At 38.6% G+C, this 22,903-nt stretch overlaps 1 protein-coding gene and 1 long non-coding RNA gene across 8 annotated transcripts in view; one reads left to right on the forward strand and one right to left on the reverse strand.

The window, feature by feature from the left end:
* The window catches only part of PLCH1 (phospholipase C eta 1), a 267,636-nt gene that overhangs the window by 238,815 nt on the left and 5,918 nt on the right, over positions 1-22,903 (forward strand). For 5 of the 7 annotated variants that reach the window (XM_030928468.1, XM_030928444.1, XM_030928473.1 and 2 more), the window contains 10 exons: positions 4,441-4,512; positions 8,211-8,302; positions 11,564-11,661; positions 14,458-14,637; positions 14,727-14,834; positions 16,131-16,255; positions 18,165-18,249; positions 20,216-20,362; positions 20,925-21,004; positions 22,496-22,555. In XM_030928468.1, the coding sequence (XP_030784328.1) occupies positions 4,441-4,512; positions 8,211-8,302; positions 11,564-11,661; positions 14,458-14,637; positions 14,727-14,834; positions 16,131-16,255; positions 18,165-18,249; positions 20,216-20,362; positions 20,925-21,004; positions 22,496-22,555 (1,047 nt within the window). The remainder of the gene's footprint in view (positions 1-4,440; positions 4,513-8,210; positions 8,303-11,563; positions 11,662-14,457; positions 14,638-14,726; positions 14,835-16,130; positions 16,256-18,164; positions 18,250-20,215; positions 20,363-20,924; positions 21,005-22,495; positions 22,556-22,903) is intronic. The other 2 variants (XM_030928464.1, XM_030928457.1) reach the window with 1 other exon arrangement.
* On the reverse strand, positions 21,906-22,898 carry LOC115896856. Its single transcript, XR_004056762.1, has 2 exons — positions 22,652-22,898; positions 21,906-22,066 (listed from the first exon to the last, which is right to left on the reverse strand). It is a non-coding gene; the product is annotated as an uncharacterized LOC115896856 (long non-coding RNA).

A 22,903-nucleotide genomic window follows, 5' to 3' on the forward strand; every position in this document is an offset into this window, starting at 1 on the left:
TACGTGTTTCTTGGTCCATATCCAGAGAGATTGAGACAGCATACTCGCCCTAACTAACAGAGAGTTGCCTAGTTCAGGTGCCTACCCCTAAACTAATCACAGTGGCCATGGGTAGGTGTCCTTCCTGAAACAGTACTTGGCCAGAGTATAGGATCATAATAGCTTGCTAATGCCAGTGAGAACTTACCTCTGAAGCTCTTGTAAAGGTTAGCTCCTCTCAAACTGCATGTTAGAGGGGCAGATGGAATATTGGGGAGACAACCAAAAGGTCAATTACAGCATTACTGCCCTTATAGTTTATCATATAATTCTGGATTTTCTTAATAATTTCTATAAATAGTAACAATCTTCTCACTCTCCTCGCCTCCAGCCATTTATTTTCAACACCAGAAGTACCTGTAAGATCAGACTTGTTAGGTGGGAACTGAACAATGAGATCACTTGGACTCGGGAAGTGGATCATCACACACTGGGGCCTATCATGGGGAGGGGGGAGGAGGGAGGGATTGCATTGGGGAGTTATACATGATATAAATGATGAATTGATGGGTGCTGACGAGTTGGTGGGTGCAGCACACCAACATGGCATAAGTATACATATGTAACAAACCTGCACGTTATGCACATGTACCCTAGAACTTAAAGTATAATAAAAACAAAACAAAACAAAACAAAACAAAAAAAAAAAGATCAGACTTGTTTAGCCTATCTTGATTCTGCTTCTTGTCCTTAGTGAACTCTCATTGGCTTATCTGGGCCGTTACTTCCTTTATGCATTTGGAGAAGTCCTTGCCCCATCCTACATTATTCTAATTGGAAATGCAAACCATAAGGCTTGGATATTTTGGAAGAAACAAATTAAGCCCTTCTCTCTTTTGCTATTCATTAAAGAGATCCTAATGACAATTTCTCCATCAGGTAAAATGGTAAGAGAACCGAAAATTTTAGAGAGGTGGTGTAGCAAAACTCATCTCCTTTTTACTTATTTTTGAGGTTTTTTTTAACACTGCTATGTTTTTAAAATATGGTTTTGGTTCACTGGGCAAGCAAAGGCAAGTTACTGTTGAGACGAATCCATCTGTACCAGATACATATGTTGGTTTAAATCCAAAGCCGAGAATGTGCTGAGTGTGGCTCTGGGCAGCACGTCACTCCAGCTTCTACTTTTCTGGACCGTCAATCAACAGTGCAGGATTGGTTTCTACTTGTGCTGTCTTTTTCCTGAGGAACCCTGAAGAAAAGTAAAAATGAAATTCACCTTCAGGCTGGAAGAACTTAGTAGTCACAGGAAATGGCTCTTAAGAGTTCTGGAATCTGCTGCTTTCTTTATATCTGAACTACTGCTGCCTGGATAACCTTAACAAGTTCTAAGCTCTCAGCTGCCCTGCTTAATGTCTCATTCACACCACTGCCATAGTGATAGTTCAGAAATGTGCCTCCGGTCATGTCATTCTCCTGTTTTCAACCATCTCAGGGATCCTCATCGTTTGGAGGATAAAGCTCGGATTCAGAGATAATAGCCCATAAGATCCTTCCTTCCTGTTCTGGCTCCTAGCAGTGACACCCACAGAGTGTGCATGTGTATAAGTCCACACGTGCATACATACCTCCACTTTCCACATTTCCTGGTACCATGCTCTTACCACATGGCTTTCATGTTGGCTGTTTTCTTGGCCATAGTACACTTGCTCTTCCCCATTTTACATAGATAACTTGTACTCATCTTTAGGCTTCAGCTTTTGTGTCATGTCCCCTTGGAAGTTCTTAATCCTCAAATACAGTAGATGGTCACTCTCTGCCAGCCCACAGTGCCCTAAGCTTTCCCCATTATAGTCTTATGACAGTGTATTGTAATCGTTTGTCTCTACTATTAGACTGCAAGCCCAATAGGGGCAGAGTCTGCATCTCTTTTGTTTGCTCTTGTCCTTATATACATGCCAAGTTCCTAGGACAATGTCTTACTCATTAAATCAGTGAAAGATGTGCTGATGCTCAGGGAGAGGTCCAAGTTGGTGATAGGTATTTGTAGATATCTATTTCCTACATAAAGAGCATGCTAATGGGATAGAAAATGTTGGGGAGTGGAAGGAAGCCAGAGAGAGGACTTGTAACTAGACAGAATCCTGTTTTATCACCAACGAGCTTTTTAACTTTGGGAAGATAATCTAACTTGTCTGTATTTCTGCTTTCCTTTTCTGTAAAATTGGGATTTTAATCATACTTATTTCCAGGGTTGGTTACATATATTCTTTTTTTTTTTTTTTTTTTTTTTTTTTTTTTTTTTTTGAGACGGAGTCTTGCTCTGTCGCCCAGGCTGGAGTGCAGTGGCCGGATCTCAGCTCACTGCAAGCTCCGCCTCCCGGGTTCACGCCATTCTCCTGCCTCAGCCTCCCGAGTAGCTGGGACCACAGGCGCCCGCCACCTCGCCCGGCTAATTTTTTGTATTTTTAGTAGAGACGGGGTTTCACCGTGTTAGCCAGGATGGTCTCGATCTCCTGACCTCGTGATCCGCCCGTCTCGGCCTCCCAAAGTGCTGGGATTACAGGCTTGAGCCACCGCGCCCGGCCAGTTACATATATTCTTATAGTAAATGAGAATATATGTAATGTAATTAACATTATCCTTAGGGTATAGTAGGTGCCTACTAAATAGTGTGACCATATACCTCAATTTGCCTGTGACAGCCATGCTTTATACCTGTTGTCCCAGCATAATTATTAAAAGTATCCCATTTTATTCTTAAAAGGTCCTGTTTTGGACAATAAATGGCATGGTCCCCCTACCAATAGATGGGTTACTAGAAATAGAAAGGAACTCACAGATTAATTGGTTCATTTCATAGATTTGAAAAAAACAGACCAAAAGAAGAGGCTTTCTAAAGGACATGTAGCTATTTGGTGGCAGAACTGGGTCTTCTAACTTGGAGAGCAGTACTACACCTATGACCACATCTGGCTGCCTTCTTAATTCCACAGTTTTGGCCGGGCGCAGTGGCTCAAGCCTGTAATCCCAGCACTTTGGGAGGCCAAGACAGGTGGATCACGAGGTCAGGAGATTGAGACCATCCTGGCTAACATGGTGAAACCCCATCTCTACTTAAAAAAAAATACAAAAAACTAGCCGGGCGTGGTAGCAGGTGCCTATAGTCCCAGCTACTCGGGAGGCTGAGGCAGGAGAATGGCGTAAACCTGGGAGACGGAGCTTGCAGTGAGCTGAGATCCGGCCACTGCACTCCAGCCTGGGCGACAGAGCGAGACTCCGTCTCAAAAAAAAAAAAAAAAATTCCACAGTTTTTGAGCAGTTAATGATATGCATTGATAGATCTCCAAAAGCAATAAACATACATGAATCAGTTAACAGTTACCTAATATCAATCACCTTGTAAACCCCTCACCATTACTCCTCCAGCATTTTTTGAACTGCTGTTTCCCCAACCAGTTCTTGGACTTCACCCAACCTCTTCCCACCTCTACTTGCATCTTTGATTAGCATCTATGGGCATATACAGATGCCCTTCCCAACCTTTTGGCTTTAACTGTTTTTGCTCACCCACGTTTGTTCCATTTAACACCTGTTACCTGTTTCTCCTCTGTTTAGCTGGAGTCCTAGTCAGGTAGGGCCTACTGGTCTCTCCTTATACCATGTTATTAGTATTGAATCACCTAACATATTTTTAGGGATGACAAATGAATAAGAGTTTAAACCCTCTTAGCAGGTGGCCTTTTGTTCCCTAATGAGACATAGGTTCCAGGAAAGAGAGTTGGCCCAGTATCTCTAACTGGAAAATTAACCTATGTGAGGAAAAATTCAGAGGCTACAATACCTCTTTCCAGTGCTCATCACAGAGAGAATTATTTCAGCGAACAGATACATTTTGCTTGGTTTACTTTAAACAAACAAAAACAATCTTATTATCTCATAGATATCCTTGGATTTTATTTATTTATAATGTTTTAAAATCCCACATAGCACTGTTTAGTCAATGTGATCCACTTTCTTTATTCAATAGAATTGGCTGCTAATGACTTTTGGTCGTTTTCCAAAACTGAATCCCCACTTAACTGAAAATGACTTAACCCCACTCAGAACATTTAAAAGAACACATCCTGTGCTGTGGAGAGCCTGGTGAACAGGCGCCATGAGGGCCAGCACACCTGCACACTGCTGAGAGCCCTTGACCTTAGCTTTGGGAAGGTACAGGCAGCTGCTGCGTCCTGGCTGGCATCCATCTCTCCGTGCCAATATTTCCCTTTCCAAGGCAGGCAGAGCCACCTTTGTGGTAGTGGAGTGTGGAGCAGGAGGAAATGAGTGGAGTCTGCTTGTTTCTCACCTAGAGGCAAACAGAAGAGAAGAGAGGGCCCCCTTGCCATTCCACCAGAACTAAGGAAAAAGACAAAAGCAAAGAAGATAAATAGTTATATTATGCCTTTGTTTACTCAGAGTCCAGATGTAAAGGAAAGTGGAAAGAAATCACATGGACGATCGCTCATGACCAACTTCGGAAAACATAAGGTATGAATTAAGAGTAATAAATATGCATAATTCAGTTAATTTAAAGATTCTAGAAGGTAACAGGAGAATATCATCATGACCTTGGAATAACTGAAGATTTCTTAAACAGGACATCAGCAAAGGGAAAGACTGATATTTAAACTACTTTAAAAGTTAAGAACTTCTACACATCAACAGTATCAAAAAGCAAGTTGCATATTGGGAAAGAATATTTTTGAATACATACATCCAATAATATATCCAAAAAAATGTATTTAACATCTTAAATACACATATCCAATACATAATGAATATGTGTTACTAAAACTGGGGTGTGTATTATATATTCTATCCTGAATATATAAATAGCTTCTATAAATAAATGAAAAGATAGGCACCCTAATTTCTAAAAGATGGGCAAAACCCTTAAACAGGCACTTCACAAAAGAAGATATCCAAATTGCTAATAAAGAAAAGGGATTCACCCATCAGTCATCTGGGAAACACAATTTAAATGGCTATGTGATTCCATATACACCCACCATGACAGATAATATTAAAAGATGGCAAGAACCAAATGTTAGTGAGGACAAAGAACTTGAATTCTCATACACTGCTTATGGTTGTGCACATTTGTGCAACTACTTTGGCCCACTATTTCACAGTATCTGACTACATACTATGACTTAGCAGTTCTATTTTTAGGTATATGTCAAAAGACAGAAATAGGCCAGGTGCGGTGGCTCATACCTGTAATCCCAGCACTTTGGGAGGCCAAGGTGGGTGGCTTACCTGAGGTCAGGTGTTCAAAACCAGCTTGGCCAACATGGCCAAACCCCATCTCTACTAAAAATACAAAAATTAGCCAGGTGTGGTGGTGTGTGCCTGTAATCTCAGCTACTCGGGAGGCTAAAGCACCAGAATTGCTTGAACCCAGGAGGCAGAGGTTGCAGTGAGGCGAGATTGCGCCACTGCACTCCCGCCTGGGCAACAAGAGTGAAACTCCATCTACAAAAGAAAAAAAAGACAGAAATAACAATATTTATATTGAGATTGGTAATAGTACAAAGAGGAAAAAGTACAAATGTCCATTGATAATAGAATGAATAAAAATTATAGTGTATTCACATAAGAGAATAGTTAACAACTAAGAAAATGACAAAATTACAACTATATGCAATAATATGGTGATCTTTATAAACATGATGTTGAGCAAAATAAACCAGACCCAAGAGAGTACATACAGTTTGATTCCATTGATATTAAATTCAAAACCAGGCAAAAGAAACCCTATAGAGTAGACATCAGAATAGTTATTACCTCCACAGAGAAAGGAATGACAGGGTTGGAGGATCAGAAGGCTTTTAGGAGACAGATAATATTCTATTTCATCATATGTGTGGTTGATTTGTGAAAGACATCAACATGTACACTTATGACCAGTGTACTGTCCTAACTGTATGTTATACTTCAATAAAATAAAAAAAATGTTACACTAACTGGTGTCATCTGGACAGATTAGCTGTTTGACAGTAAGACTTACATAAGAATTCGATTATTAGATGGTGAACTTTACATTATACATGAGGTTTCTGTAAGGCCATTTCTTCTACTTTAAGGAATGTCATATCTAGAATTTCCTGCCCATCGGTGAGATAATTTATTAGTAGACTAGTCAGATTAGTCATTATCACAAAATATTGAAAACAACCAAAATGTTCCCTCTCAAGGAGTGTGTAAGTAATCTGTGAGTCATTCACATAATGAACAATTATGCGGCCATTAAAATATGATCCCTTGGAAGAGCTCAACATGTGAAACATTAAATGAAAAAATAAGGTGAGAAGTAGATTCTATGGTACGATAACCATGAAAAGATGTGTCAAAACTGGATGTCCAGAAAGTATATCACTCTCTGAATGTTATCTGTCATTGGTGATTCATTTATTATTTCTAATTTTTGCATTTTATAGTAAAAATGATGCTTAAAAAGACATTTATTATTGTATAACTCAAATTACTATGTGGAATTAGAGAGTATTTCACTTCTGGTTTGCAACTTGTCATTACAATTAAAACAGCCTTTCAAAATAGGTGTTTTAGGGAGTACTTCACCTAATTAAAATTTATTGTACCTCAAGTTATAAGAACAAATTGTTGTCCATGAGACTTTTTATAGATTATTTTAATAAATATTGACAGTATTTTAAATGGAAAGTTAATGCTATATAGATTAGAGAATGACTTTCTGTGCCATTTATTTAATCATCACAGCAATAATCCTTTGAAATAGATGTTCTTGCCACACTTTTTCTAAAGATCCAATAGGAAGCTAGTGAGATTAGCCAGTTTACCAGCTTGGTGAAAGGTGGAACATGAGATCATCAAATGGTAGGGCTTCCATACCTGCATGCTGAGGTTCTCAAGGCATAAATAATACCGGAGAAAGTTCCAAACCAAACTGGCACCTCACTGTCAGTGCAATAGAGAGAAGTTGAGTATGTTTATGCCAACAGTGTAGCCTGTTTGATTTTGGGGTGGGGGTTGGGAGAAACATGAGAAAATCTAGAAAGTGGCTGGTCCTATGGTAATTTGGGGATGGAGACCCTTTCCCTTTCTAAGCCACATTCCCGACGTCCAGGGTTCCCTGTCTAAACATCTTACTTTTGTTTGTAGACACTGTATTTTTGATGGCAAGTTTGTCTGCAATTATTGGGGTGGTCCTTCCCCATCATTTGTATTGTTTATTTATTTATTTAGAGATGGAGTTTCGTTCTTGTTGTCCAGGCTGGAGTACAATGGTGGGATCTCGGCTCACTGCAACCTCCACCTCCTGAGTTCAAGCGATTCTCCTGTCTCCACCTACCAAGTAGCTGGGATTATAGGCATCTGCCACCATGCCCAGCTAATTTTTGTATTTTTAGTAGAGATGGGGTTTCACCCGCCTTGGTCCCCCGAAGTGCTGGGATTATAGGCATGAGCCACCACGCCTTGCCCATCATTTGTATTGTTGAGGTCTGTGTTGCCTAAATACTGGGGCTATCTCCAAATTGTTGGGGATGAAATCATACCATCCCAAAAAAGTTTTATTGTGAAACAGCTTATCTGTCCAAAAGACATCAGATTAGACCTGGAGCCTTTCAGCCTATATTCTGTGGGTAGCAATATTTTTTCCTGCTGATAGAAATGAAAATGGGTCAAAATCTCAAAAGGGAAATTTGATTCAGATGGTCATTTGAGTGCATACTGATCAAAAGCAGAAATGGTAGTTATTCAATTTTTTTTTTTTAAATTAGTACATGTCCTTTTTTAAAAAAAATGTGCCTTTTACAGTTTATTAATAGTGAGCTTCCCATACAAAAGGGCATTTTGTCCCTTATAATCATCTAAATAGATACTGCAACTTTGACTCTACCCCTAGTAGAAACCTTCAAAATGCATGACTAATAAAGTCTTTCTAATACATCAACTTTATATGTCTTCAAAGTCAGTTTCTGAGCATGAAACTCTCAGTTTTGCATTAACATTTTAATATAGTTATGGCCTTAGATATGCTTGTTATTAATGGTGAAGCAAACTGCAATATTTGGTCATTTTTTCCCTCCAATTTATTATGCTTGTGTAAGACATGTGCATTTTAAAGCCCAGCTCATTCTCTGAATATTGTAAATATACTTGATACAATTAGTTCCTTAAGTTTGTTTTGATTTTTCTGGCAGAAAACTACAAAATCACGGTCTAAATCTTACAGTACTGATGATGAGGAAGACACACAGCAGAATACTGTCAAAGAGGGTGGCCAGCTGTACAGGTAAGAAAGCATCTCCATGTCTCCTGCTCACACTCCTGAGGCCCCTCCATCCTTCTCAGCTTAGTCATTTTTCTTGTACATGTCTAGAGAATTGGATCACAAGGAAAGTACTCTGTGCTGTGGAACATGTGAAGAACAGCTGGATATCAAATGATAGTTTATGTAGGGAACTCAGCACTGTGCCTGGCACATAATGAGCTCTTTATAAATGTTAGCTGCAGCGGTTGTCAAGTCAAAGGTATTTTCAGAGAAGAGGGAGGGAGCACATGGACTGATACAAAGGCCGTCACAAGAGACTAGAGAAGATGGATGCTAAGCCCATGTTAGGAGCCAAGCATCTGAAATCAGCCAGATTTCAAATTCTTGTTCCTCCACTTACCAACTCTAACATGGGACGCTTTTGGCTCCTCATTGTATCTGTCCCTTAGAGTCATTGTAAGGATTAAAGGAATTAAACTAATTAGCCCCGTAAGCCCTGGCCCAATTAAATAAGTATTCAAAAAAAGTTCTTTTTTGTTTGTTTGTTTGTTTGTTTTTTATTGCCAATAGTATTTGTGATGAGTAACGTGACCATATTTTCGGAATCCAAATGGTGACACATGATTCGTTCATTACAGGAGTTCCTGGCAGTTTATTTATACCATAACATTCACAAAGAAATACAAATTATATACATTAGATAGATATGGATACATACACACACTTTTGCCTTTATTGAAAAATGAAATTAGAAGCATAGAAGCCCTGTAGGAATAAAACTTTAGTGTTCAATTAAACTTTATATTTGAGCTCCAACAGAATATCTATACACAAAATAGTAACTAATTAGAAGGGCAGAGGAGATGTATGTGGTCCCTACTCTAGGGAACAGAAAATTGAATATATAGTTACAGTAAAGGATAAAGAGAAAATAATAGGATCACCTTCTGGGAGACCTCTGCTGTGACTGTTGTCGTATGTAAGTTTGAGAAAGGCTTAACTCTGACATATATAGCCAGGGAAAAGGCAGTGTTTGAGGAAAGCTACAGTAATCTTAATGTGTGCAAAGGAGACGTCAATATAGGTATCATATGAAATCATTTTGCATGCTGCTTAGTGTCAACTATAGGTTTTCCCATAATAGTTATCAGGGCCTGAGCATCTATGATGACATCCTTTTGGGACTTCAGTAACCTAAGGCACCTCTAGGATGAAGAATAAAAAGAGTTAATTTTCTGTAGAATTTCTCCATCTCACAGAATGTCTTACAGTTTTACTTATAATTTCGAGGCATGACTTCACACTGATTTATAATCATTAGCCTTCACAAAATCAGATTTTCACCAGTGGCTGTAGAATTTCCTAATTATATGGTAAAGAAGGAGCATGCATTCTTTTTTCTATTGATTTTTACCACAGTAAAGTTCTCAGCAGACCATCACATTCCCCTCACATACCCACTTTTCTCCTATAGGGGAACATCTAACTATTGAAAAGAAACCTCACAAAAGAAGATATACAAATGACCAATAAACACATGAAAAGGTGCTCAACATTATTAGACATTAGGGAGATATAAATCAAAACTACCTTTTCACACCCACTAGGATACTTATAACCAAAAAGGCGGACAGTAACGCATGTTATTTCTGTTCCCTAGAGTACGGACCACATACGCCTCCTCTGCTCTTCCTAATTAGTTACTATTTTATGTATAGATATTCTGTTGGAGCTTAAAAATATAAAGTTTAATTGAACACTAATGTTTAGGTTTGTTTTTGGTAGTTATGTTTCCCATAGGAGAAAAGTGTGCGTGTGAGGGGAATGTGATGGTCTGTGTAGGACTTGACTGCAGTAGAGAGTGGCGGTACAATTTGTAAGGTTGCAGAGCAGATCCTAGGAACGGTTTGTAGGAGAGAGAGGACTATTAAAATATCTAAGCTAAAAGCAGCACTAGATAAAGTAATGAATGTTTGTTTTAAGAAAGCTGGAGAATATAGAAAAAGTATAAAGAAGAAAGTAAACATCCTTTGTAATTACATCTCTCCAATAATCACTATGGAAATCTGGCATATTAACCTTTAGGTATATAATTCTTGTGGCCCCCTACCCACTATACAGTGTTTCTGTTCCATTTTAGCCCAGCTCTCCTCCCTGCAAAGGCCATGTAGTTCCCTGATGAACTCTGGTGTTACTCCCTAACTGGGTCACAGTGGGAATCCAGCCTTTCACAACAGAACTCACAAATGCATGAGAAGAGGCTGTGATTCCTGGCAGAGCACAGAATAAAACCACATTACATTAGTCCCCACTTTATCATGAGAAATGCCTCCGGTGGGCGCCTGAAACCACAGATAGTAGTGAACCCTCTCTGTATATTGTTTTTCTCTTTCCTTATTAAGTCAAGCACTTACACCTTTTCATTTAAAGGAAGCACTTTGCAGCATCTCTTTGGCATATCTGAATTGCCAGCATTACTACTCCTGCACTTTAGGGCCATTATTAAGTAAAATAAGAGTTTCCTGAACATAAGCACTGCAAAACCTCCACAGTCAGTCACATAAGAAGATTTCTACCAGATGACGCATACATCATGGATATGCTGGACAAAGGGATGGCTCACGTCCAGAGTGGGACGGAGCAGGACCTCACAAGATTTCATCATGCCACCAAGAATGGCACACAATTTAAAATGCATGGCCAGGCGTTATCCTAGCACTTTGGGAGGCCAAGGCGGGTGGATCACTTGAGGTCAGGAGTTGGAGACCAGCCTGGCCAACATGGCGAAACCCTGTCGCTACTAAAAATACAAAAAATTAGCTGGCATGGTGGTGCGCACCTGTAGTCCCAGCTACTCGGGAGGCTGAGGCAGGAGAATCACTTGAACCCGGGAGGTGGAGGTTGCTGGAAACCAAGATTGCAACACTGCACTGTAGCTTGGGTGACAGAGAGGGACTCTGTCTCAAAAAAGGAAAAAAAAATCTCATGAATTGTTTATTTCTGAAATTTTCCACTTAATATTTTTAGACCATGGTTGACTATGGGCAAATGAAACTTTGGAAAGGGAAACTGAGGATAAGTGGGGACTACTGTGGTAGGATTTTTGTGGTGGAAAGAGCACTGAATTAGGAATCACACTTGGGTTCCAATTCTGGCTCCCTTAGGACCTGGGGCAGATATTCCCTATTAAATCATTGTCTTAAATAAGGAAAGTAGGATAACCAATAACCCAAACCTCTTTCAACTCCAAAATGTCATGCGTCCTATGTGGGTACTTCACAGATTGGGTCGCCGAAGGAAAACCATGAAGCTCTGCCGAGAACTCTCTGATTTGGTTGTGTACACAAACTCCGTGGCCGCTCAGGACATTGTGGATGATGGTAAGAATGAAGAGTTTTCTCCTTCCACTCTGAATAAACATTCTTGACCTTTCTCTTTCAATTGTTAATGAATTTTTGTTAATCCGATTATCAACACACATTTTTGGGACTATGTAGAAACCAATTTGAGTGTCAGGAAACTCACTGCTGCTATAGTGTTGAGTTGACATGGAGGGTTCTACTGATTATTGTAGTTGCCTGATTGACCAGAGGCCAGAGAAAGTTCCCACAGGGCCGAGGAGGACTTTATTACTGTACAAAGACAAGTGCATCAGGGCAAGACCTTCCTGCAGCACTTGAACTGTGAAGATCAGGCCTGGCTTGAGGACCAGGTCACTGATGGCCATTCCAAATGCTAATGAGCAAAAGAAGAAATTAATTGGCTAAAACCACAGCTTGAAAAGCCCTATATTTTCTCAGTGAAAGTTTTGACTTGGGTGAAAATAGCTTAATCCAGATTGAAGTTTTAACAAAAAGAGCAGAAATCTCAGTAGCATTGTCTCTGTCACTGTTTTTCACCTATCAGTTGCCACAGGGAGCTGAGAAATTCTAGTCACAGCTATTCATATCCTTGGCTTTCCTGCTAGTTACTCTTGTCTCCTTTATCTTGTATTTCATTTAGTTACTGAATGCTTACAGAAATAACCTACTGTCATGTGGCTTTTCATCTAATTTTAATTTTAGTGGAACTGAAATGTAAATCAGAACCTCCAAATTTCTCAACAAGTTTTAGTGAAGGGGAAGCAACATTGTGTCCTCACAAACCTCCAGGATTCTTTCCTCCCATCGCCCCCTGCCCAGCCCCCACTCCACAAATGTATCTTTTTCTATTTGCAGCAAGATTTCTTCCCTTTGGCCTTGATTCCTTCTTCAAATGGTAACAATTATACAAGATTTAAATGAATTTCACATGTGAAAGCATGAGAAACTGTAGGATTCTCAGCAACGGAGCAGCAAACTCTTATAACAATTGCCCTTAGCTCAAAAATAAACTCAGGGAATGACTGCATTAAGTTTAAATGTATATTTGGTTTAGGGAATAAAAATTTCCAATAAATGGCTTGGAAAACATAATACTATTAATTTAATGAAAATTAATACTGAGCACTGTTTAGCTCTTGAACTTCAACTGTTTTTGTCTTTTTAATTTTTTTGCCAGCCACAAAATGAAAACTAGATAATGAATGCATGGCTTATCCTAATGTGATACAACTCAACTTTATTAATATACTAACTGATATGTGCCTAATTAGCAAGGTCATATTAATGATATTGTGATATGCATATTTATGTGGAAAGACAGACAAAACAGTAGTATTGATTATAGTCCTATTCCATCTGAATTAGGCTTGTCAAAAAGATATTTTCTCCTATAATGTTTAAAATATCCCTCATCAAAATCTGCAAATAAGTTCAATATTAGTATGCTTGAGATATGTAAACTATGTTAATAGGTTATGCCAATAAAATATATTTGAAGATGTATCTTAAAGGAAATGGTCTAAACTAGAAACATCATCACATTAAAAACTGTAATCCTCTAATTTCTTTGCTACAATCTGTATTCCTGACTCTTCTAACTCTGGAGTATCATTGTCAGTTGAACAGCATCTAACATCTAAGGGCGTACAACCCTGAGGACCACAGAGGCCCTGGGAAACTGTGTGTTAATAAACATGCGGAGTCTAGGTATGACTCAGGCCCAGCTGGCTCAGCAAGACATATATAGTTCAACTCGTTGGTTTCATGGACCATATCTCTCTGTCTGGGCTCACACACACTCAGCTTATTAGGGCTGAATAAGAATGAGATTCTGGGTAACTTTGGATCTTTTTATCTGGGCTGGTCTTTTCCAGCATGTTCAAAGGACATATGGGTGGCCATTTTGGGGATAGGGTACGGGTGCTTGGTGAAGGGGTGGGAATAGTGGGGGCTTTGTAGATATGGTACAAAAGGTGGGACTGGAGACAAGAGTGGACTATTAAATGTTGGGAGCTTTACTCCATTATGACCCCCAAATTTGCAGCTTCTGTGAGTCTAGATTGACCCCTCCTGATGATTGTGCTGGCAGAAACTTTATTACAGGCTTCATGTACTTTTACCTCCCTTTACTTTTTTCCATAGTTTATATACGTGGCGAGGTGAATGACTGTCTTTGTTCTCAAAAGTTTTATTCCTTTATAATGCTTTTGACCTCTTTTTCTCCATTATTATTCCTTTCTCCCAAACAGGTTTCAGCTTGTTCCATAGTTCTATTCAAATCAACTTTAAAACTCAACTTTTTATTCTTGTAATTGTTCTTTTTCCTTTATTTTCTTGGATCCTGAATGTTACTATTAATACATGTTTTACACGTGTGCCTTTTAGATGAGTGCCTTCAATGAATGTCTTCCTGTTATCAGGAAGAAGCTATCCAGTTTTATTTATCCTTGGTTGCCTATATCTTTGGCACAGATATTCTGTTTAAGTTTTTTTTTCTACCCATTCTTTTCATGCTAGCCAGATAGTCATAAATTAGTGGAATGATTGAATTCTCAGGGAGAACAGGGGACCCAGAAATAGACAGCTGCTTGAGCAAGACACACAGCTCTGATTTGGCCTCAAAATTCCATTCCTAAACATGGAATTTTATGGGTCTTTCCTGTTGAGAAGCTGCCTCTACTCTGGTTGAATCCACTCTCTAGTGCTCTGCTTTTTGCTATTGGTATACTCTGACATTATTATAAGGTCTTTTGTGCATAGCGTTTTCTTTGCTGTAGTTCTCACTTCCTTTTTCTCTCTATTAAAAACTGCCAGGAACCACAGGAAATGTGTTATCATTCAGTGAAACAAGAGCACATCAGGTTGTTCAGCAAAAATCAGAGCAGTTCATGATTTATAATCAAAAGCAGCTCACGAGGATTTACCCCTCTGCCTACCGCATTGATTCCAGTAACTTCAACCCGCTCCCCTACTGGAACGCAGGCTGCCAGCTAGGTGCGTACTCCTTGGGAAGGAGCGGTTCTCTGTATATTCTGACTATGCCACCATCTTGCCTAATTCTCTCCAACTTTTAACTTGCACAGTGGCACTGAATTATCAATCCGAAGGACGAATGATGCAGTTAAACCGAGCCAAATTCAAGACAAATGGCAATTGTGGCTACGTCCTCAAACCCCAGCAAATGTGCAAAGGTGTGTATTAATTTCACAGTCATAAATGCAGGTGTATGTTAATTTCATAGTCTAAATGCAGGCAACCTTTATTAAGGAAGCTGTTTAGAAAGTGTGATACCCTAGAGTTTTTCAACATTTTTTTTTTTTTTTCCAAAAAGATAGGTTAAGGTGTTTGAATGTGAATTAGAATTCTTGTTACCACTACTTAATATTTGGTTAGCCATGATGTTTAGAATATTATCTTGAGAGGTTGTGTGTGAAAGAGGGACATGGATGGTATTGGGTTATCATTTGAAATCCAGTGCCGTGTATAAGCTGTACTGCTTTTTAAGGTGTGAGCCCTATCTTCCAGAAACTATCTTAGGTAATGTGAGTTCTGTGACCTGCTGGCAAGCTTCAATTCCACCTGAAACAATTTTATCAAGCTATTTTACTCAGTGTAAGTCCAATTACAAAACAGTGCTAACAAAAGAGAAAGGATAGGCTGGTTGTGGGGGCTGATGCCTGTAATTCCAGCACTTTGTGAGGTCGAGGCGGGCGGATCACCTGAGGTCAGGAGTTCAAGACCAGACTGGCCAACGTGGTAAAATCCCATCTCTACTGAAAATACAGAATTAGCTGGGCATAGTGGTGCATGCCTGTAGTCCCAGCTACTCGGGAAGTTGAGGTAGGAGAATCGCTGGAACCCAGGAGGCAGAAGTTGCAGTGAGCCAAGATCACACCACTGCACTCCAACCTGGGTGACAGAGTGAGACTCCATCTCAAACAAAACAAAACAAAACAAAAAAAGGATAATGTTGTGTTAGATCAAACAACACTTTCTTTTGGTTCTGCTCATTAAAATTATTTTTAAAATTTCTAAATTACATTTACAACAATTCAGATAAAAACATTGTTGACAGGATTATCTTCAAGATTTTATGCTTTGCACGTTTTCTTGCTCTGCTGTTTACTTAATTTCAGGTCTTCTTTCTGTTTGTTATATTCACTCATACCTGAGATAGTTTAGGTTAGAAAATTATTTGAATCTGACATAATTGTTCTTCTTTCCACACTGTTGGTGTTCAAATAAAATGCTGCTTTTCCTCCATTCCACAGTTGATCATTGCATTGCAAACACTTGCTTTAAGTTGGCCCACTCCACTGGCCTTTGGGAACATGGATTCTAATGAAAACCACAGCTATGCAACACTGATAGTTATGTGTTCATGTAATTCAGCATTTGTTTTTGTCTGTTTGTTTGTTTACAAGCTTAAACTGTGCATGTGTGCGTGTTTCTTCTTATGTTACCAACTTATACTTTACTTGGCCTAGGTACTTTCAACCCTTTCTCTGGTGACCCTCTTCCTGCCAACCCCAAAAAGCAGCTCATCCTAAAAGTTATCAGTGGACAGCAACTCCCCAAACCTCCAGACTCCATGTTTGGAGATCGAGGCGAGGTAAGTTGTTGCCTATGACTACATGTCTAACTGGTTAATTATGTGATTATCTTAGTTCATTTACATTTTATCTGAAATGTCTTCAGAGATGTATGTGTGTTCATAACTGAGCACTGACCTCAGCTTATCAGACATTAACTAACTTATTGTTAAGTCACACAGTTCTTGTTGTACTGCTGTTCATAATCTATTTTGAAGGCATGAGTGCACACAATTGAATTCACAATTTAAGGTTGACACTGGCATTGCTAAAATTGGACTGCAAAGACAATTATATTATTAATGGAACACTGCCCAAGAGTGTATCTTAACCTGGGAAGGCAATGTTCCGTTAATAATATAACCTCCACATTCCTCTCCTCCGGGCAGTGCTCCTCCTTGCTGCCCATCAGCCACCTGCTCCTTGGCCGTGTGCAATTCTTATTATCGTTTGCTGTACCTGTGTAGTGTGATTTTAAAATGTCTTCATCTGTGGCCACAGTCTTTTTTCTTTCCAGAGCTTTTAGCCCATTGTTTCCATTAGACCTTCTTGGCCCTTGTTTTCTCCCTAAATAGCAGCTTCTCCTATGTTCTTGCCCTTCCTCTCAGAGCTGATCCATTATTTCAGGCTCTTTGTTGCTCCCACCTGTTAAACCATCATTTTTGGATCTTAAGGAAGGAAATTACAGAGCTGTACAATTTGGTACCACCATAAATGCTTTATTTAAGAACTCTACTTTCTCTGCTTTAGACTTTCTTACATTAGCTCTTTCTAGATTCTTTGGGTTTTATTCCTTCATTGTTCATTACCCAGAACTGGCACCACAAAGGAGAGTCTACAGATGACCAATAAGACAAGATCCTTCCACCTAGAGGAGAGGACGGGAATTAAAGTATACGAATCAAACATGGATAGCTTGATTAATTATTATGCCACCCAGATCAAGACAGAGCATATCCAGAATCCCTAGAAGGCTCCTGTCCACCTTCCCAGTCAATATCTACCCTCCTCACTGCCTCTCATAGCAAACACCAACCCCTATCACAACAGGCAAATTTTGTCTATTCCTAAACTTTATATAAATGGACTCTTAGAGTAGGTACTCTTTTATGTCTGGCTTGCTCAACATTATGTTATATAGCAGAACTTTATTCTTTTCTCATTGTTGAGAGTATTCATTGAACACATATTTCTGACCGGGCATGGTGGCTCACATTTGTAATCCCAGCACTTTGAGAGGCTGAGGTGGGCTGATTGCTTGAGCTCAGGAGTTTGAGACCAGCCTGGACAGCATGGCAAAACCCCATCTCTACAAAAATACAAAATTACAAAATTAGCAAAATTACAAAATTAAAAAATACAAAAATTAGCCAGGTGTGGTGCGCAAGCCTGTAGTCCCAGCTACTCAGGAGACTGGGGTGGGAGGATGGCTTAAACCCGTGAGGGTGGAGGATGCTGTGAGCTAAGATCATGCCACTGCATTTCAGCCTGGGCTACAGAGTAAGACCCTATCTCAAAAAACAAAATAACAAAAAACAAAAGATGCATATTCCACAATTATCCATCCTATTCATGATAGAAATTTAGGTTGTTTCCAGTGTTTGACTATTATAAATATAGCTGCTCTGAGCATTTGTGCATGGTCAAAACATCTCAGTTCTGTTGGATATTTGCCCTGAACTAAAGTTGTAGGTTCACAGGGTAAAGTTTGTTGGCATTAATAAATACTAGCAAACAGTAATTTAATATTTTTTATACTTGTCTCATATATCTGAATCCACCACACCTAGTACCATTTCTTTTTCTTACTAAGCACCTTGTAAAATCAGTTGCTGTCGAAATGTAGACATTTTGGCCAATATTCTCAGATTAATTAACATATGTATAGAAATATATTATTTGTAATAGTACTTTCTCTTTATTTAATAGATCATTGACCCTTTTGTTGAAGTTGAAATTATTGGATTGCCGGTAGATTGTTGTAAAGATCAAACCCGTGTGGTAGATGACAATGGTAAGATCATAATCTGTGTTCACTTTTTAATGAAGATGGTCTAGAAATAGAATTTACACTAAAAAAAAGGGTCTATGTAGACGAACAAGAAATCTCTAAAATCCGTAACTCCCATCTGAGTTTATGTTAAAAACTTTTCAACACATAAAACTAAGTAACTGGGATTGATGCATGGTTTATTTTGATGGTGTTGTAATCTAGGCTCTCCAGACTTTTGCTTTTAAAGGAATTTTTTTTCTTCTAGTAGGAAGAGTAAATGATATTTTGAAGAACTGGGTTAAAAATTCACTGAGGAAATGCCTCCATTATATGTTTATATTGTATTTTTATGACATGAGTTTTCTCAAAGCTCTCATTTGTGAAGCCTATGTGTCTTGATAATTTCTCATTTCTGGAGCATGTAAAACTCTAAAAGCAAGCCCAATGTAGTCTGGCGAGTTTACTTCTTGAGTATTTTCATACAATTGGAGGGGCAGCATTCTTCTTATATTTTGGCCATAATATAAAGAAAGTTTTCTTTACCCAAGCCTCGTGTCTTTTTATTTGTAATCTTTTAAAATTTGTTTGTTCATACATTTCACAAACATTATTGCCTACCTACTTTTCTCAATCTCTTGTGATTAATACTGTAAAATACATTTGAAGCACAATCATTAATTTGAGAAATTAGGGGTTCACAGGGAGTCCCTGAAGGAGCACTACAGTTCCAGAGTAGGGCAAACCTGTAACTTAGGAAAAACATGTTCACAGAAAGAAACCTTCTTAAATTGCGTTTTTCCACCAATGTTCAATAGATTATTCTTTCTTTTTTTAATCTCAGAAATAATTGAGAAGTCATCACTAAGTCAACAGAAAGATCGTCTCTTATTCAAGAGGGGTATCTCAGTGATTTTCAGCTCATAATTATTTCATTAGCTTGACGCTTTTTAATAGGGTTCAGTGGCTGATACCTCCTAAATGCATACATTTTTAAAAACTTATTTTCATTTTTTAGAAAGGAAAAAAACCAGGAACTTACGGAGTAGTTGAATTTTTAACAGCTTTTATAGTTATTTTATTGGAGAGAATTTTGCCAAGTAAATGTAGTTTTGCATTTTAGTATTTGAGGTGAAATATACATTTTTAACGTATTTTTCAGTAGCTGTGAAAATATGCCATCATTCATTCAGTAAGGTCTTGCTTTGTGAGAAGCTACTGGGAATCAATAGTGCATAGTCTAATTTGACCCTGTCACTAACTATAAGACCTTGTGTGGCTTTGGACACATTATCGTCTATGAACATCAATTTTCTCAACTACAAAATGTCTTATAAATACTGATATTCCCTACTTTAAAAGATGAGTGTTACTTGTATAGTTTTTGAAAGTAATATATTTTTGAAAGTCAGTAATACATAGTTTTAAATTAGAAACAAAAACCAAAACCCTGCTCTACTCTAAAAACTCTAAAAATCCTCTAAAAAAAACTTAGAGGATTGCTGTAAGAAATAAGATGATGTATGTACAATAGGAGTTGAAACCTGCAAAAGCACCTTATAAAATGTTTGTTGGTGGTTATTACAGTAGTGGACTCTTTGGTGCATGAGAAGCATAATTCTGTTGGGAGAGGATATCATTCTTTATTGTTTTGGCTAAAACATTATTCTTAGATCACTACTATAGATAATTTTTTAACTTATTGAAGCATTCTGAATACTAAAGAGCTTCTCTACAATACAGTTAGGCATCAAAGATTAATACATTTGATGTGATAATTTACAGGCAATTTTCTTACCAATTATTTTCTAGTAAGGGGGTAAATTTCGAGGCTTTATTCCAGTAAGGCATCCCGGAGTGGCTTAGTTGTCTTCATGAGTTTAATAACCACTGCAAGCAATTTTCACCGTCTGCTTTGCAGATGTTGCTGCCAACTCGTTTTCAGCCAAGTCCTTTGCTTTTCTGATTTTTCTTTTCCTATTTCTCTGAGGATTTAACCCTGTGTGGGAAGAAACGCTGACATTTACAGTACACATGCCGGAAATAGCTTTGGTTCGGTTCCTCGTGTGGGATCATGATCCCATTGGACGAGACTTTGTTGGGCAAAGAACTGTGACCTTCAGCAGCTTAGTGCCTGGTAGGTATGAGCTGGCCTTTTCTCTCTAGACTGACCATTCCTTTTTCTTTGGAAGATATAATACATCATATGTTACTTACATAATAGCATACGTGATATATAAAATATGTGTCATATAATAAACGTGACTTTTAACAAGCTTTGTAAAATGTAAAGGATTATAGTTGGGCTGGATGCAGTGGCTCATGGCTGTAATGCCAGCAATCTGGGAGGCCAAGGTGGGAGGATCACCTGAGGTCAGGAGTTTGAGACCAGCCTGACCAACATGGAGAAACCCCATCTCTACTAAAAATACAAAATTAGCCGGGTGTGGTGGTGCATGCCTGTAATCCCAGCTATTCGAGAAGCCGAGGTAGGAGAATCGCTTGAACCCAGGAGGCAGAGGTTCCAGTGAGCCGAGATCATGCAACTGCCTTCCAGCCTGGGCAACAGAGCAAGACTCTGTCTCAGAAAAAAAAAAAAAAAAAGCCATAGTCAAGTCAGATACTTAATTTTGTTGCACCCATGAGAAAGTCAAATGCAAGTTCAACTAAAAAGAAATGACTGTCTTTCCTTTTATTAGGCTACCGGCATGTCTATTTGGAAGGACTGACAGAAGCATCCATATTTGTACACATAACCATCAATGAAATCTATGGAAAGGTGAGAAAGATCATAGCATTTAAAGTCATATACATTAATATGGTCCTCAACCATGCTACTGATTAATTGCATAGTAGGAATGTAAATTTTGACAAACTGTGCTTGAACCAAAAGCTCTAAGGAAGCCCAGCGAGCCCAGTCTGCTCTTCCAGTCATGTCCTGATCCACCTGTACTCTTCACTGTTTAAGCTGTGTACTCATTCCTTCTACACAGGGCCCCTCTCTGGGCTTAATAGAATTGAGAAAACTATTATTCTCTCAGGCAGTAATCTGTTTGGCTAAAACAATGAAGATACAGTTAAATGTTGAATTTTATTTTAATCCTTAAAAAGACTCAACTGACCTCAGTGGGAAACGTAGTGTCTCAGATGGTTGATGAATTAGCTGTACTAACTGGTCTGTGATCCCAGCCACTTCTAGGCAGGCTACATTCATTTGGTACCAATGTTTTTAACTGAAAATCTAAAAATTGTGAATGGATTTTAAAGCTACCTACAGGACTGAAAAGAAGGAGACCACAAAAATGCATTCTAGTTCTTTCCTGATACTGTTGTCGTGGTTATAGAACTCATTTGAGGTTTACAAACCAGTAGGTTGTCCTCTGGTCATGTCAAGTAATTGGCGACTTGGTTACCGGTATGAATTTTCAGGACCACATGGGATTTGGAGGGACTGTTAAAGCATTGAATGGGGCCTAGAAATGTCCCGTGCTCTTTACCAGAAAATCTGTATAGCTGGATGCTTCCTCATCTGTGAATGTGGAATAAAAATAATACTTGCCTCATAAATAAATATATTTCTTAGAAAGCTGCCTGGTACACACTAAATGCTCAGAAATATTGGCTAATATTAATGTGATTATGACTACAATCCAGCTAATAAGGAATGAACCATTTCAGCCTGAATTAGGGTGTGTAATGTTTATTTTCATATCAGTCAGCAAGGGTGTGGAGGTGAGGGTAAGGATCGTAATTTCTAAGACTGGTCAAGTTTTATACCATAACTTTCTGTGTTTAGTCCTGGATTTCTGTTCATGCTGCTTGTTGGAATCTTGCCTCTCATCTAAGTAGACACAAATGTAAATTATTCAAAAATGATTCTTGAATTCTAGGAATCCCAGGTTAACTACAGATTATCTCTAGCATTTATCACATTGAGGGAAACAATTAAATTCTGAATTTGTTTAAAACTTGAGCCAGAAATAAATTAAAATCTGAAAGTGTTCTATATCATTCCCATCTTCTCTCCTAAATAAATGTCCATTTATGAGTCATACTCTTTATTCCTTTCAAGATGTGTTCGGGTTGGGATCCACACATCACTGTGTAGTGGTGTTGGTCGAACAATGAATGAGCATAAGACTGAAAATCCCTGATACTAACAGAAAGGGTTTATAGACATGTATGCATTTTTTCTTTTGTGTTTACTTGTGACACCCTCTTCAATGAGCCCCAATTGTGTTTTGTTTTGTTTTGTTTTTTTCCTTTACAGTGGAGCCCTTTAATACTCAATCCCAGTTATACTATATTGCACTTTCTAGGAGCTACAAAGGTAGTTTCTCAGCATGGTGCTTTGTTCTGGCTGGCATATTTCTTTTAAGTGGTTATGGCAGCATGCTTTTTCATATCACTCCATTTTCCTGCTTACCACTTTGAAACATGCATCTGTTGCTTTAAGGCGCCTGAAGTTCGTAGCAGTCTATGAGCTGTGGAGACTTTTCCTACCATTTTGTCATCTCTGGGTAGGAAACTTCTGGGAGAGCTTGATGTAAGAATGGAAGGCTGAAGTCCTTGCAAAGTAAGGTTGATAAGATGTGCATGAAGTTGTGTAAACATGCTGTGAGCTGCTGCTTTCTTGGTGTGAATATATTTCAATGGCTGTACAATTTCGGTTTATATT

This window comes from Rhinopithecus roxellana, chromosome 1, assembly GCF_007565055.1.
Source record: "Rhinopithecus roxellana isolate Shanxi Qingling chromosome 1, ASM756505v1, whole genome shotgun sequence".
Taxonomy (NCBI): domain Eukaryota; kingdom Metazoa; phylum Chordata; class Mammalia; order Primates; family Cercopithecidae; genus Rhinopithecus; species Rhinopithecus roxellana.